Raw genomic sequence first — 16,706 nt, 5'->3', positions numbered from 1 at the left:
ACAGCTACGGTGGGTCCTAGTGACACCCCGGGGGCTCCCCTGCACGGGAGGATGCCATCTGACTGAGGAGACTCCATTCATCCCCGGGAAAACGGGTTAATGCAGACTCAGATGTCTTAGTCAGACTGACTGGCTGCTCTCCAGCCAGAGTCATCACAAAGCCCCAATTCAAAGCCTCTTCCTATCTGGCTTCAGCATCTTGCAAAGAGAACAGAAAACATCTCACAGGAGGCGACTCTGCCAAAATATGGGAAACGAAGCAGAGGGCACAAATTCTCTGTGTCATGTCTCAGGGCTGCGCCACAGCCTGGCCCCAGCCTCTCTCCCCCTGGTGTAAATCAGGAAGGATCTACTCGGCTGATGCCAGCCAGCGGAGGCTCAGCAGCAACGGAGAGGGACAGAGCTCCCTTGTGAGGAGCCCTCATTTGTATTTCACGCCTTCTGCCGGGGGATGCCAATGACCCACAGGAGCTCTGCAGGCTGGTGAGTGAAGGAAGGCTTTGTGCCCAAGGCGATACCCATGAGGATGCAGCCCCGTCAGGGAAGCATCGGAGGTGAGGGCAAGGCTCTGGAGAGGGCTGGGGCTCAATCCAAAACTCACACCCCCTCAAGGCTGCAGGGCAGTGGTGGAGAAAGCATTACCTCCCCGTGTACCCCCTATCACTGTGGGGGCACCCGCAATCACGGCGGGGTGCAATGTGCTCCCCTGCAAGCTCCTGCATGCCAGCACTTCTGCTGGGCCCTGGCAGAGCCCTCTTCTCACCAAGGAAGGGCTGTAAGCTCCCAGGTGAAGCCATGCCAACATTCGGAACCACCAGCTGCCAGGGCTACAGGACCAACCGTGCTGAGACACGTGTCTGTCACCAGGCACCGGTGAGGTCCGGAGCAGGAGGCAGGGTATGTGACCCCCAGTGGGAGGTGGCACAGCTCTCAGGCCCATAGACATAGAATCCTTACACACCTGAAAGGCTACTCAAGAAGAAAACAGCCAGAAGGACACTTTAATACTGTCATCTTAACATTTGCAGACTGCTGCCCTCTTGACTTAAGTGTTCCGTAAACACAAGAGGGGAAAATAAGCTTGACCTTGTCCCCATGACTCCTTCCCCATGACTCTTTTCTAAATCTGTGCTGGCCCTATTCTTCACGCAGACAGATTGAACAGGAGGGAGTGTTCTCTCAGCCCTGGGCACGTCCACGTGCTGGTAACACAGAGGCCTGCTGGAAAACCCACCGGCAAGGAGGTGAGGAGGTTCTACCCCTGTGCCAGGTGAGGAAACACAGGCAGAGCTTCCCCCAGCCCAGGACCGATGGCCGTGGCCATGGCTTTCACCACATTCACGCTGCCACCCCTTCTTGGAGCAGTGTTCTACACACACAGAGTCATGCAGGGGGATTCTGAAAGGCAGGATGGTGATCAAGTATCGTTTCTCAAATCCTGTATTTATTAAACGTCAAAGGCTCCAGATGGGCTGGGCCGAATCCAAGCCCCAAGTGTTCTCCAAAACATCTCCATTTCTGAGCTGGTTCAGAGCCAGCCCCATTTCAAGCTGCCGCCGAGTAACGTGGAACCTGGATTTCTTGATAGCAGACAAGGGAAAAATAATCTTTTCTGCTCAACATGTGCAGGATTTGCTTTTTGTAACTTGTTTCTTTAAAAGTTCGGTCCATCTGAAAGGCTCATTAGATGCCTTATTTAAATATTTCATAACAAAAGCCCTATGACTATAATCAAGCTCTGCTTGGCCTCTGCTGCTCTCTCTCCCTCCTGCTCCAACATACGCTAATCTGAGGAAAATATTTTATTCTCAATAGCACTGAATGAACAAAAAGGAGAAGAGAGAAAGAAGCAAGGAGTATCTCCTGATCACCGGGCGAAACAAGCACTCCTCCTCGCTCAGGACGGAGACAGAGCTGGAATTAGGCCAGAAGAGAACCCAAAGAATTCAGGAAAAGGTTTTGGAGCCTCTTATGATTGAAAAATCAGACTAAAAGTCACAGCACAGACTCTCTCTTGCCAGCAGCTGAAAGCCGGCATTAAATGGGGAAGTTTCTGAAAGCATGAAGTCAAAATGTAATACAGCAATTGTCTGCCTTTTAAAAACAACAGCAACAAAAGAGAAACAGGAGAAAAAATTGATTTCAAACACAGTAATACACATCTGTTTAAATTTAAAACAAAAAAACAAGCCTTACCTTGGTGAACCCTATTTGCTCCTTCCGAAAGTTTTCCAAAGGTTTGATCAGCAAATCACTAGCATTCTGCACCTACAGTGCGAAGAAAGAAACAGTTTAATTACGGGACACAGATTAATTTTCTCCTAAACAGAGACTGAACAGGGCCAGGAGCCAAGAATTCCTAGATTTTAATGCCTCTGACTGCAAACTTGTTCTCTGGCTGTAGGTGCAGCCATTTAACCCATCCGTACCCACTTTTCCCTGCCTGTAATACACAGAAAACCTCAGTCACGACACATGAGGCTTTGGGGACATCCTGTAGATGACAGTCAGGTTTCCCTCAGCCTGCCACCCTCCCGGCACTGCTGTGTGGTGAGCCATTGCCCTCTGCCTAAAACACTGAATTACTCCCATCAAACCCTGGCCACCAGTTTGCCAGAGCAGCAGCAGGTAATTTAAAACTGGTCAACCTGGTGAGAGTGTGAAACCCTCTGGGTGACCTACCATAAAGAGACCGGTCCTGCAAGCAGAGGGCAAAAAAAGCCTCAAAAATTTAGAAAAGTTGCACAGCATCCCTAAAATGATCCCCGAAATGATCCCTTCCACCCACTTACCCACTGAAAAAAGGAGCCATTTTTAATTACCTTGCATGTCATTAAAAAAGAAATATCTTACTGCTTTCCTCCAGCCTCTGACTGGTTTCCTCCTGGTCCCTGCCTGCCTGCGGACCCTCGGAGAGGACGGTGGCATCCCGCCGGCACAGCCACCCCTGGGGTGCTGGCCCAGGCAGCAGCCTGGCACAGGCTCTCGCTGCTGCACGAGGCAGAGGGAAGCAGAGCCAAGCAGCACATTCCTGGCATGCTGTAAAAGCTCTCTACCAAGCCTAACCTTCGTGTTTTTCCTGGAATTAGGAGTGAAACGGGAAGCCAGCGCTCGCTCTGGAGAGGCAGAGGGCACAACGCAGCGGGAGATGGAAGGCAGCGCATCGCCCTGGGGGGGACACACACAGGGACAACAGGGGACCTGTGTGCTTGCACCTGGCAAAAATGAAGCTAAAAATACATTTTGCTTCTTATTTTTTAGTGCTTCGTTTGGCCACAGAACCAGCTTGTTACCAGCTCAGGCACACCTGGCTCTACAGAGCAAACTGGCTGCAGATGGCAGGGATGGCAGGGTCCTGGGGCTCCATGACTGCCTGGCATGAGGAGGGGTGTTGGACACTGTGTGAGGACAACTTCTCCCCCTCCCTGTGATGGCACCGTGGACCAGACATGGTAAAAAGCACGACCATAGAACGGTTCAGGTTAGAAGGGATCATCGAGTTCCAACCCCCCTGCCATGGGCAGGGACACCTCCAACTAGACCAGGTTGCTCAAAGACCCATCCAACCTGGCCTTGGACACCTTGAGGGGTAAGGCATCCACAACTTTTCTGGGTAACATCCTGGTGCTCCCAGCTTCCCTCCCATAGGAAGCTTCACACCAAGGTACACGGTGCCGTTTGGCCATGATTTAGCATTTAAACATTGCGAGGAGGTAGTGATTACCAGAGAACAGTTCAGATCATCTTACCATCATGGACCTCTCCAGCTCTACCTCGTGGAGCAGCTCTGCAAACTCCTTAAAGGACTCGGCTGTAAAGAAAAGAAGAGGCTGGTCAGTGGCACTGGGATGTGGCACTGGGGTATGGGACACACATTGGGGTACCCGAATCTGGCATCAACCCCAGCATGGCTGTCTAAAGGCTTGCTGAAAGTAGAGAAGAGGTGGTCCCTTTTGGCAGAAAGGGGCCTCCTGCCCGGAATAATGAAGGAGGTAACACCCTGGGAAGGGAAAAAAATGTTAATTAGCTCTCATTAGGAATTGTACTGCAAAGCAGGTAAGGCAGGTGGCAGGGAAAGGGCAAACAAGGGCAAGGAGCAGCCGCTGGTACCAGGGACGGCAGCAGGATGGGCTCTGTCTTGCCTGGACCATTGCTGACAGCACCAGAACAGGCCAAGTACCTCTGCCTGAGCTGGGAAGAGCTGCAGGTGCTTTCTAGGACCAAGATATGCCTGTGAAATGAAACCAGCCCAGAATCATAAAGATTACATTCAGCGACACGAAGCACAAAGTCCGTGTACCTAGGAAGGAAAGGCAGCAGGTGTAGAAATGTTCACAGAGGTTGACACCACTACCCAAAATGTTAAAAATTAAAACAGAAATATCTCATTGATCTGCACTTTTCTGGGAGCCCAACTACGACAAAAATAATACGAAACCTTTCCTTGAACGAACTGAAACAGGTTTATTTAGCCTGGGGAACAAAAAGAGACTAGGCAGGCGTAGTTGACTCTCCCCACACCAACAGGGTTACCACCAAGAGGGAATATTCAGCCTTTCTCTCTGCCCACCGAAGAACCACACAGGAAGGGGCTGAATTTGTAGCAGGGAAGAAAATCTCTCGCAGCAGAAAAGCCCTCAGAGCACTGAAATGAGGAGCACTGCAAAAGTCTAAGTTTTCCAGGAGGCTGTAAGACAAGGCTGGGCCAACATCTGCCTACGCAGATTCCTGCAGGGAATGATCTGTTTGCTCCACTGTACCTGGGAACTACCTGGGAATTAGCTGGGAGAGGTTCCTGCACTCCCAGCTGTGGGAGCAGCACCCTGCTCTGCTCTCAGCTGGTCCTGCTCGGAGCAGCGCTGGGGACAGGTCCCAGATGCTCCATGCTCACCCTTCCATTGCCAGGTGGAAAACACAGAATGGCTTGACTTATAAAATTTAGAGGAGTTCCTTGTGCTTGTGGTTCAGACCCTGCACTCCCTGCAAAGCACGCGGAGGCACTTGACCACTGCTGAGCCATTTAAAAACCGTCTGAAAATAAACCAAAGAACCTCAGGAGCACCTGGCTGGCATCAGAGCTCCTGGCACGGCAGGGGTAATGCACGAGGAAACAAGTTAGACATATAGGGAGGCACATACAGCAATAGCTCATCCCACAGAGAAAGGGAGAGGATGCATTTGTGCCCTGCCTGCAAGCTGAGGGCCCTCTCCCCTCATCCACAGGCGGTACCTTAGAAGAAGGACCTGTCCTTCTGCTAAAAACCAGCCAAAATGCTGCTGCCCAGCCAGCGAGTAGGAGCTTCCAGTGTTAGAGGATTCACGCTGCAGTTGCTGAGACAGACACAAAAGGGGAAAAACCACAGCCTCGTGACACAGTCCCTCAGGCTGGCATCATCAAAACGTAACCTTCTTGATGAGTCAGTAACTTCTGAGTTCTCTTTCAGAGCGAGGGCTTCAGAGCCCAGCACATGCGATGTCCTCATAGTTTGTTATGCTCGACCGCAGGGCCGACACGCTGACTTTCTCTGTGGTTACTCAGGACGGTGTTGAACCTGAAGTGAGCACAGACACCGGGAGCCTGAGCCAGGAAAGGAATTATCACAGGGAGAAAGAGAATCCAGCTCAGAACTTAGAGGAAAAATATCAGTGCCTAAAATTTTCAGTAGATGTTGTTGTGGTTTTTTTTTCCTTGCTCAGAAAATGTGTCCAGGCACACATTTTCTGGCTGCAGTTGCAGTGCAACCCACTGAATTTGTCCTTGCACCACAAACACATAGCTCAGGGTACACCCCGCTGCCAAACCAGTGGTGCCCAGGAGCACCGGGGTGGACGCATGCTGCTGGCCTGGGTCAGTGCTTGGAAACCCTTGCAGAGCGCAGCAGGGTGGCCACCACTGCCTGTCACCCCTGGGAGTCACTCAGCTGGCCAGAGCCAGGAGCATCAGCTCTTTAAAAGCAGGATTTCATGTTCCTGTGCCTGGGAGGGAGAAACACTCCATCTGATTTCATTATCATAAAATCATAGAATGGTTCAGGTTGATAGGGACCTTAAAAATCATCCAGTTCCAACCCCCTGCCCTGGGCAGGGACACCTCCCACCAGACGATGCATTCTTCTCCTACCTCTGATTAAGTGCACTCTAATTATCTAGCATAACTTTTCTTCCCTAGACCTTCATAGTGATAGATATCGTTGATCAGGAAGAGAAGACCCCAAAGCCACATTTTAAAGCAAAGACACAGAACAGACCATTCTCCCAGTGACACCCATTGGGTTATCGTAGAATCATAGAACGGTTTGGGTTGGAAGGGACCTTAAAGATCATCCAGTTCCAACCCCCTGCCCTGGGCAGGGACACCTCCCACTAGACCAGGTTGCTCCAAGCCCTCTCCAACCTGGCCTTGAACCCCTCCAAGGATGGGGCAGCCACAGCTTCTCTGGGCAACCTATTCCAGTGCCTCACCACCCTCACAGGAAAGAATTTCTTCCTAATATCTAATTTAAATCTCCCCTTAAATTACTCCGTTCATCTCTGGAGGAGCTGCTGAGCTGAGTCCCACGTGGGTGACCGGCACAGGGACTGCAGCCGCTGTGTAATTAGGGTGCATCTGTCACAATTAACACCCCGGGGGCAAAGCAGTGCTCTCGACAGACAACATCAACCCAGTGTCTGTGTCCTGACTCCCACTTGCAGTGTTCAAAGCCACTACCCGACGTGCAGGGGTGTCAGCCTGCTCTCTGCCTACATAAAAAAAACAGAAGTGCGCCATTAGTTATATTTACAGATCAAACACGTTCCCCGAAGTACAATAAGAAGTTCTTGGGAATGTTTTCCTTCATTGCCATATCCTGCACATCAAATGAGCTCCTACACTCCCACGCAGATCTCTGGCACCCTTGCAGGAGATGGGAGCTGCTAGGGAGATGTCAACGCCCCGCCGCTGTTTTGGGGACGCAGGCGCTGCGGGGTTTGGGGCAGGAGGAGGAACTCAGCCCACCAAGAACCTCATCTTGAAAAAGCAAGGCAAATAATCCCCAACAAAAACGGAAGCTTGCTCCTCTCACCACGGAGTGTTTTTACATTTGCTGGGATCTCTTCCTGCTCTCCTCTGCCCACGATCCCCCCATTCAACCTCAGTTGTTTGCAGAGGTTCTTCCTCACCCACCGAGTGCCGTGGCCGCACCGCAGCGGCTCATTGCCCCAGCTCACCCCCGGCAGGCTCTGCTCCCCTCCCACGATCAGCACAAGGGTGTAGGACATTGGAGCTTTTGTCCCTTCCAGCCGAGAGGAGGGACGCTCCTTTCCTTGGGCGGCTGTTTGCTTCAGATCCCTCTGCTCCCAGGAGGGGCATTTATAAGGCAACGATTTCCCCTCCTTTATTGAGATGAGTTTGGAAAGGCAGTACCTCTATCGCCATTAGACTCAGACGCTGACTCATTTCCAGGGGGTTTCACCCAGCGACTTTCCATAGAGGAAATCAGAGAAAGGCAGTACCTCTATCGCCATTAGACTCGGACGCTGACTCATTTCCAGTGGGTTTCACCTAGAGACTTTCCATAGAGGAAATCAGATTTTTTGAAGGGCAAGCTGCAATCTGCTTTAAACTGCTTTAAATAAAACAACCCAAAGAACAGGCTTTACTTCCTTCCCCTTTCGGTGATGGCCGAGAGACCTGACATCAGCAATGTTACACTTGTACACTTGCAGCCGCTCTTCAACAACAGCCTGAAAAAAGCTTTGGGTTTTGTTCTTTTTTTTCCCCACTATGTTCAGCCCCCAGGAGCAGCCTGGCTGATGCCCTGTGCCCCCCACCACAAGTAGCCCCATCCCCTCAGTCCAGGCAGGACCCCCCCGAGTTTTGTCCCATGGGGACACAGAATCATAGAATGGTTAGAGTTGGAAGGGACCTTAAAGATCATCCAGTTCCAACCCCCTTGCCATGGGCAGGGACACCTCCACTAAAGCAGGTTGCTCCAAGCCCCATCCAACCTGGCCTTGAAGCCCTCCAGGGATGGGGCAGCCACAACTTCTCTGGGCAACCTGTTCCAGCATCTCACCACCCTCACAGGAAAGAATTTCTTCTTTACTGTCAACATGTCAACCCTTTGAGAGGATTTTCTGCTGTCCCTCCTGCCAGCGGCCACCACCGCAGCACCCACACACCAGCCATTCAACTCTAGCTCAGCCAAGAGCGGGATTAATTTGAAAAGCACCGGGTTTAGGCATTTAGGCCATTCAGTTTTGCTCCCAGTGTGCAGCTGGCAGCTGTGTAATCCGCACAGTTGTTGCACTGGGACGTAAAATGGCTTCAGGACTGCTAATCCCCAAACAGATGTGCGGGGAGCAGAACCACACTGGTGCCACAGGCTTCCCTGCTGCGAAGGCAGAGACCGGCCATTATTTTCCATACAATGAAACATCCAGCAATTCATTTTTCCAGGCAGTTTGCAGCCTGGTCCCTTTTTGAAGGCAGTGCAGGGGCCACTTTGTTTTTGAAAGGCATCTTCAGCAGAACAAAGGCAACTTTAGGAGCAGCACTTGCCTGGAGCAGGAGACGTGTTCCCTCTCCACCTGCAGCACTGGGAAAGGGGGCTTGCTGCACCGCCATCGTCCCCAGAAACTGGCAGCACAGAGCAGGGCTGGAGCCATGGAAAACCTCCACAAATTATCCGCTGAATTAGGAATGTGAAACTCTACCCGTGAAAGTTCAACTTTGTAAAATACGCGGTGGAACAGCTGACTGGCATCCGAGGAACCCAGCTCCTGAGGATGTTTAAAAACCATCAGGGCAGGCGAATTCCGAAAGGAGAGACTGTCTCAGTTACTGAAAGTTTGCATCAAGAAGAAGAAAACTTACCAATATTGATCTCATCGTCCGTTAGTGTGTCACCAATGAAGTCGAACTGAAAGGACTGCAAAGTCTGGGAGAATTTCTGTACTGCCGACGAGTAACCTGGAAAAGGACAGAGCAATAAGGTTGTGTATTTTCACAATTGTTTTGCAAAGCCTTAGAAATTTAGCCTGAATGGAACAAAACTATAGCGAGGTGGTTAGAAAAATCATAGAATCATAGAATTGTCTAGGTTGGAAGGGACCTTTCAGATCATCTAGTCCAACCATCAACTTAACTGATAGAAAACCATCACTAAACCATGTCTCTAAGCACTATGTCAACCCATCTTTTAAATACCTCCAGGGATGGTGCCTCAACCCCTTCCCTGGGCAGCCCATTCCAAGGATTAATAACCCTAATATCCAGCCTGAACCTCCCCTGGTGCAACCTGAGGCCGTTTCCTCTTATCCCGTTGCCTGTGACTTGGGAGAAGAGACCGACCCCCATCTCTCTACACCCTCCTTTCAGGGAGTTGGAGAGAGCAATAAAGTCTCCCCTCAGCCTCCTCTTCTCCAGGCTGAATAACCCCAGCTCCCTCAGCTTCTCCTCACAAGACTTGTTCTCCAGACCCCTCACCATCTTTGTTGCCCTTCTCTGGACCCACTCCAGCACCTCGATGTCTTTTTTATGGTAGGGGGAAAGAGACACTGAGACATTTCCCCTGCAGGAAAAGATGCAGCTTCAAACACAGCATTCACCACCACCATTAGAATGTTTTCAGAGAGGTAGGTGTCCCCGGTGCCACACACGCACCAGCACAGCTCCTCGGAGCAGGGAGACCATCAGACGGGCTTCTCGCTGCTCATAGTGATTCATTAGACAGGAGAAAAATGTGTAGAGTCAGAAAATAAACGGCAGAAAGACAGGACCCAAAATAACTGCCCCTCTTTAGGGGGTCAGAGACACAAAGAGGCCCTCAGAGAAGCCTGACGGTGCCCAAGCTGTGCCTGGCAGCGTGGCTGCAGATGGCCCTGGGACCTGCTCCTGGCCCGTCGATGAAGAAACCTTCAGTCTCGAAGCAAAGGCGCTTCCTGATGGCGGCTGGTAGCTCAGCCCAAATTATTTTTGGACTTTCCAGAGAAGTTTCTAGCCAAAAAGGATCCTTTGTGTCTCTGCATCCTGGTGTGACTGCTTCACAGCTTCGTCAGTGGCTCCGTTGTCGTGCAGGCGGCTGCTGAGACTGGCAGAGGAACCGCGGCCGGGACGGGGCAGTGACCACGCAGCAGACCCCAGAGCCAAAATCACCCACCTAGTGACAGCTGTGACAGCCCTAGGTAACACTTTACCCCAGGAAAAAAACAGTCCTTCTCCCACATCTTCCTGCACAAACTTAAAATACATTTTTTTTGGAGGGGGTTAGTCTCTCTCCAACAGCAAATACTCGAGATACAAACAGAAGGAGGCTCAACTTGCCTGACCTTAGGGACTAGGATGTGGAAAATAAAACGAAAGCAAAGGAATAATGTTATACGTTGATTTATGTTGCTGTTTTCTCTAATTTTGGACTCCAGCACAGCGGCGGCGCTTTCTGAAATTCAGGGAGCTGGGAGTGTGGAAGACGTGAGGGCACAGGCGTGAACGTGCAACCAGCTCACACTCCCCAGCTTGGGCAAACCAGGGGAAAGATTGCTCTAACAGCACAATTCTGTGTAACACAGTTTGTTTGCTTGGGTTTTTTTTAATTTGTCTATTTGTTTAAAAAATAAGACAAGAACCATCACTTCTGGCATCAGCTGGGGGGAGCTAACAGCCAAAAATGAGGTGTGAATTAGTGAGGAGGCACCCCCCTGCATTTCTAGCCCAAGAAAAATTGTGATCAGGGTGTATTTTTTTTTGTTCTTTTCCACTGCAGACTCAGTGACAAAAGAACTTATCACCACGGGGGCAAACATGGGGTTTTCCGAAACACTGCTGTGAAGGGGAGAGAAAAATTAGAAAACGCTGAATTGGATGTTGGGAAAAGAAATCAAGTGGCCTGTGTAGGATCCCAGCAGGTCCCCAGGCTGCTCTTCTTCCCCTGTCCCTAGGTCAGGAGCATCCCAGTGACCCCTGGCCCTCCCCAAGCCATGGTGGCACGTGGGGACAGCCAGGTCCCCATCCTGGGGAGGAGCATGGCTTCGAAGAGCACACAGTCCCTGCTTTCCCCTCAAAAGCTTCGTTCAGCAGTTTCCTCCGACGGGTCAAACCTTTGCTCCTGAATGGGCAGATTCAGGCCTGAATGTGGCTATTTAAGCACAGCTGCTGGAGGGGGGGGGGCGGTATGAGAGCGCGTAAATGGGTGAACTCCAGCACAGAATGATGTCATTGATTTGATGGAAAACCTCAGCAAATAATTCACTCTCAGTCCCCGCAGCGTTCGCTTCAGGCCAGGGCCGGAGGCTCTCATTGAGTTGTCGCTCAGGGGAATCTTTGTTTGTCCCCTCACAAACGCTCGTCGTCGTCCCTGGATGCTGCTGGTGGCCCTTGCCCAGCTTCTCCTTGCACTTCAGCTGCGTTTGTTGGTGGGTGAACTTCAATCACCCCCTTTAAATGCCACCTGAGCAGCCCCTCTGAAGGCCAGTGGCACCTGAGGAGGCTCCTTGCATCCCACCCTCCCAAACCTCCACTGGATCCATCTCCGTTGCCTGCCCCAGCTGGTGTCTGTCCCTCTCTCTAGCGTCCATCTGTCCCCTTCCACCGGTGGCATGTGTCCCTGTGGGTACAAATGCCATGGTAGGGGACAGAGGGTTGGCAGACACTGGTTTTCCATGGCATGTGTCAGCACAGCGTTTAGTCCCAGCATCGGAGGAACGGTCCTTGGCGAGCTGCTTGCCTTTTGGGTTTTATAGAAACAGGGGGTAGGGAAAGAGCAGAGGAGGGTTTGGAAAAGCCAAACACAATAAATTTTAACCAGGAAAAAAAGAAACGGTATAGCTGACTAAAGTTACATTTTCCTTTCACAATGTTGTCTTGCCTGAAAGCTTATTTTCCAAGTTTCTAGCTGAAGGAAATTCAGGTGGACATGCTGGAAACCACATCTCACATTAGCTTAAGAGTGAAAAAAACAACGAGAGGCCCTTCATTAGTCCAGCGCTGCTTGGTTTTGGTTGGCACAAGGAAATTTTTTCATTTTGGGGAGCCATCCTCATCCTCACCTTCAGCAAAGTCAGGTATAGGAAGCCCTGGTTGCGAGCAGTGACTGTGTGCCTTCACCCCACCGTGCCACCTGGAGCTAATGGCTGTTGAAGGTGGCAGCCATCCCTGCTGTCCCACACTGAGGGGACAGCCACCGGGGACATCCCTGGGGTGGCCAGGACAAGGTGACAGCCAACAAGGACATCCCTGGGGTGGCCGGGGCGGTTGCCCAGCACCATGTGCAGACCCCACCATAGAAATACAAGTGTGGAAGATGTAGGGTTAGGAGAGGAGAGGACATGCTGGAGGGAGAGGCAGTGCTGCAAACGCCTGGCGTGGCTCCTGAGGAGCGTTTAATGGAAACCAGACTCCTCCAGACCAACGTGACTCGTCCTTCACACGTACAGAGCCTTGGCTGAACACTGGCTTCTGACAAATCCTATATATCCACACCGGACAGACAGCGTAGGGTACTGCTGTGGTATTATGTAGGTTATAATGACGATGGGGTGTTAATTGGGAAATTAACATAGGGATGACTCTGTGGTTGACCCTGCTGCAGCAGTGCCTGCTGGCACCAGCCACGGAGGGGACAGAAGATGCTCATGCCTGGGGGTGCTGTGTCCCTGTGGGGTCCAGCACTGGTACCATGCACTGTGGGAAGTCACCCCCTCCCTCAGGGGCTCCCAAATGGTGGCGTGGTGACACCAGAGGATGGGGACAAGGCTGGGGGGGGGGTCAGGGAGAGAGGGATGAGCTGCAGGAAAGCAGCTTGACAGCAGGAAGGGGCCGCTGCGGCCAGCAGCTGGAGTTGGGGAGGAAGAGATCAACCACGTGGAAAAAACTGGGCTACATCTCCACACCGGGAGAGATAAGCCCATGTTATCCCTCATTTTAACAGACACAAGGAAGTTTTTTTCCCCCCTGATACAAACACACGGCTGCCAAACACCCAAATCCCAGCAGCAGGGAGAGAGGGTGAGGGCTGGAGAGAGGTGGCTGCAGGGTCTGTCCTGCTCACACAGCACCAGGAAGGTGTGTGGAGAACCGGACCATCACTGGAGGAATAACACTGTGCTTCCAAGCCAGGGGTATTCCTGCAAACAGCCTGAAAAGTCTCATCTCCAAAGGATCCTGCCTGCTCTTGTACAGCTCAGCCCATTTCTGTGGAAACACACCGAAACTAATTCGATCAGGAACCCTCTAGGATTCTCCTTCCTTACGGCGTTCAGGAAGCGATGCCAACTTTCACAATTTGCGGCCACAACAATTTACTCTTCTAGTAAAAATAAAGTCCCATCTCTCTGCAGAGAATAACCCCAGCTGAGCTGTGCCCGGCAGGAGGGAGGGAAGCAGTGCCAGCTACAGCCGCGCTACAGCCCTAAGAGCTACACCAACACCATTCTGGTTGTATTTATGTACGTAAAAACACACCTCCAGAGACCGCAGCTATTGAGGGATGTGCCCCACAGCCAGCTCAGCAAAGACCTAGTGAGGATCCTCATTTCAACCTTCCACAGCAACCATCGACAACCAAAGACTGCAAACACAAGAAATTTGCTATTTTTACAAAACCCACGGGCTTCTGCAAAAGCATAGATTACATCTGGGAGCCCTAAAATGGGCTGTGGTGCTGCTTTTTTCCCCCCAGTGGTTATAATTGAAAATAGGAAACCATCTCCACACGACAGACCCCGTGGGGGGGGACACAGCCCTTTGTACCACCTAATGCTGCCACGGGGACGAGAGGATGTGGCTGGAGAATGGGCACGGAGGTGCTGCTCAAGGGTCTGTGATGCTCGAGATGTCACAGGTGCACTTCTTTAATTAGCTTTGCACTCCTCAGAGGAGGGTCACACTTATTTAACTTTCTATCTGTGTGATTGCAATGGTCCCCTGTTGCCAAGAGAGGAAAACACATCCCTGAGTACATGGAAATAGAAGTGTCAGTGACAACCCACCGGTGAGAGCTACAGGGACCACTGGGATCTCTGCGCGGCAGAAAAGGAGCGACATGCTTGGACCACCTCCTCTAATACCACAGGGACACAAGGTGATGTTGGATGTCACAGAGGTACAGAGAGAAAGCAGGAGGATTTTTAGAAATAAACACTTTAAAAAACCAAACCAAACCAACAATAAAGCTCCTACTGTGTAGAAGACTGGTCACAGAGCGCACACGCCACATCTGCCAGGACCAGCCCGCCCCTACCCTCACAGAGGTTATTCACACCTAAACATCCCCTGGCTAACCCAATTATTTTACATTTTATTAGCTGTGCAGTGCTTGGTAAATCCAACACCATCTCTACGCCTCCCTAGGGAACAGCCAGGCAAAAATCACTGCTCCTCCGGGAGCTCAGGGGCCAAACGGGCAGTGGGTTCAGCAGCTCTTTGGCTAAACCTCAGTCACACGCTGCTCCCTGCACAGGGCACTGCAAATTAAGGAGAAAACAAAATAAAAATGACAAAACCTCTCACCCCGTCACCATAGCAATCACCAGTCAGTGAAACAAAGCGCTTAATTTCACTTGTCTCCAACCAGGCTACACACAAAGAGGCAAAAGCATGGATAGCTGAACCAAGACAGCCTGCAGTGTCCCTGTCCTGTCCCTGGGAAGGGGATGGGACACCCCTGTCCACACTGGAAGGCGAGAAGGGACTTTAACTGGTCTCCTCGCCTGGGCTGAGGCACAGAAACAAGCTGCTCCAAAGCTTCTGTCTCTGCCAGACCTCAGCGTGGAGGTGCCCTGCCCAGAGCAACTCGCCAGCAGCTTCAACCATCCATCCCTGTACTTGTAACCGTCAAAATCTTCCTTCAAAGCTGGAAAAATAAGGAAAAACCCCAAAGGATTTGGAGCTACAGCAATGCAAATAAACAGAGCAAACATAAGGAGGAGCTCCATTTTTGTATTTTGCTTGCTTTCCTCTTCTCCAACTCGAAAACAGAAATATCAAAACCAGCCACACAATTTTTTTTTTTCTTTCAAATAAGCAAACAAAGAGAAGACAATAAAACTTCATTCTGTACTTAAATAAGAACATTTTAAGCCAAGAACAAATTTTTAGGGTTAGGAACTGAGCTCTGGAAATCCAGTTTTTCAAGGGAATGTCGCAAGACCCTGATGCACAGCAGCTGATGATGCACCTACATTTCCTCTCAATGCTTGGTGACTACGGAACATTTTCTGCTTCCTCATGGAGAGCTGAGCAACGGGACATGCAGAACATGAGAAATACCAGTTTTTCCTCCAGCAGGCAAATGAGAGGGCTGTGATCCCTGAAGGGAAAAGAATGTGCCCATTGTTACCGACTCCCACTGAAGAATTTCCCAGGGAGTTGCATCATGAAGGAGATGGGAGTTCATCCATGCTGCCACCCCAGAGATGAGGTTCTGGACGTGGTACCTGACCCATCACCTCCTCTGTACTTGCAGCAAAGCTTCATGAGCCAACACACAAAGTGTTTGGCCCAGGGGCTGGATTCTGCTCCGATCCCTTGTATTTACTCAGTGTGTGCATGAAGTCCCACCAAAATACCTCAACTCTGAATCAATGAAGTTACCCCGACTGAGCCCAGATGTGCCATTAGGAACGTGAGTAATGAGTCCTGACTCACAGAACACTCCTAAATACTCTACAGCTGCCTGAACACAAAAACATGTTGATTTTTTCAGATGAGAAGAATAATAAAAAAAAATAATCTTCCGGGTCAGCCTTCTAGGTAGTCCCAAAGCTACACAAATTGACACAAGCAAGGAAAATAGCAGCCCTGTTGCTGCATAAAATAGCAAAAAAATCTTGCAAGGAAAATAGCAGGCCTGTTGCTCCATAAACGAGAGATATTTATCATTAGGTAATTAAAAACCGGCCCAGTACAGTGTAGACAGTGCTCTGCATTAACCCACAGCGAGTTGTTTCCGAGCACCCCTGAAGGCTTTCTGGATGCTGTGGGGATTCAGAAATACTGACACGTTTTACAAAGGCCATTTTTCACACACTGACAAGGGTTTTCCACTTGCCAGAAGTAAATGGCCAGCACCGACTTCTAAAAATAACTTGCTATATTTAGCTGGACTTTACAAATCTCTTGCAAAGGAATTTACTGAATGTCTAATACTTCTGCTATACATTTATCTTTTCTAATCAGCCCTTTACTGACAAAATCTTTTATAAACTGCCACAGCACTTCTGCAGTTGATCCAGCACAGGCTCCAGGGAGAAGAGCAGGGCTGGGATTCAAGTATAAATACATTTTTCAGTAACTCTCCCAACCTAGAGGCCTTTTGCTTGGCGAGCTGCTTATCTGCCCCTTGTACCATTACCTAAACTTACACATCACCCTCCCACTTTCCCCCTGCCCAATTTCTGTATCCTCTCCTAAACCTAATTTTCCATTCTCCTAAATTCTGCTCCTTGCCCAGGCAACCTTGTGGTAAGCGCACAAACTTGCTCAACAGGCTTATTTTATTTTTTTATTTACTCTTTAATTAAAAAAGACCAACACAGCAATTCTTTAAATTTATCATATATTCCTTACGCTCGTCTCATCTCCCTTATGGACCGATGGAAACCTGCAATACCCTACCTGTCACACTTCAGAAAAGCTGGCAAATCTTACTATGCTGGATCGAAGATCAAGGAAGTTAAACACACAGAGAGGCTTTTCTGGTCTCCTCATCAACAGCTCAGAAGTCAGG

General features: G+C 50.4%; 1 protein-coding gene across 3 annotated transcripts in view; it reads right to left on the bottom strand.

Annotated features, from left to right (window-relative positions):
* The window catches only part of OPHN1 (oligophrenin 1), a 68,522-nt gene that overhangs the window by 37,480 nt on the left and 14,336 nt on the right, over window positions 1-16,706 (bottom strand). For all 3 annotated transcript variants that reach the window (XR_001413479.1, XM_014955215.1, XM_014955216.1), the window contains exons 2-4: window positions 8,858-8,953; window positions 3,750-3,811; window positions 2,197-2,268 (exon numbers count right to left, since the gene is read on the bottom strand). Coding sequence is in view for 2 of the 3 variants with exons in the window: in XM_014955215.1 (XP_014810701.1) it covers window positions 2,197-2,268; window positions 3,750-3,811; window positions 8,858-8,953 (230 nt within the window). In the remaining variant the exon portion in view is untranslated. The remainder of the gene's footprint in view (window positions 1-2,196; window positions 2,269-3,749; window positions 3,812-8,857; window positions 8,954-16,706) is intronic.

The sequence above is a fragment of the Calidris pugnax genome, unplaced genomic scaffold (genome assembly GCF_001431845.1).
Source record: "Calidris pugnax isolate Ruff unplaced genomic scaffold, ASM143184v1 scaffold38, whole genome shotgun sequence".
Lineage (NCBI taxonomy): Eukaryota > Metazoa > Chordata > Aves > Charadriiformes > Scolopacidae > Calidris > Calidris pugnax.
The sequence above is the reverse complement of the archived record's forward strand: the minus strand, read 5'-3'. Positions and strand labels throughout refer to the sequence as shown.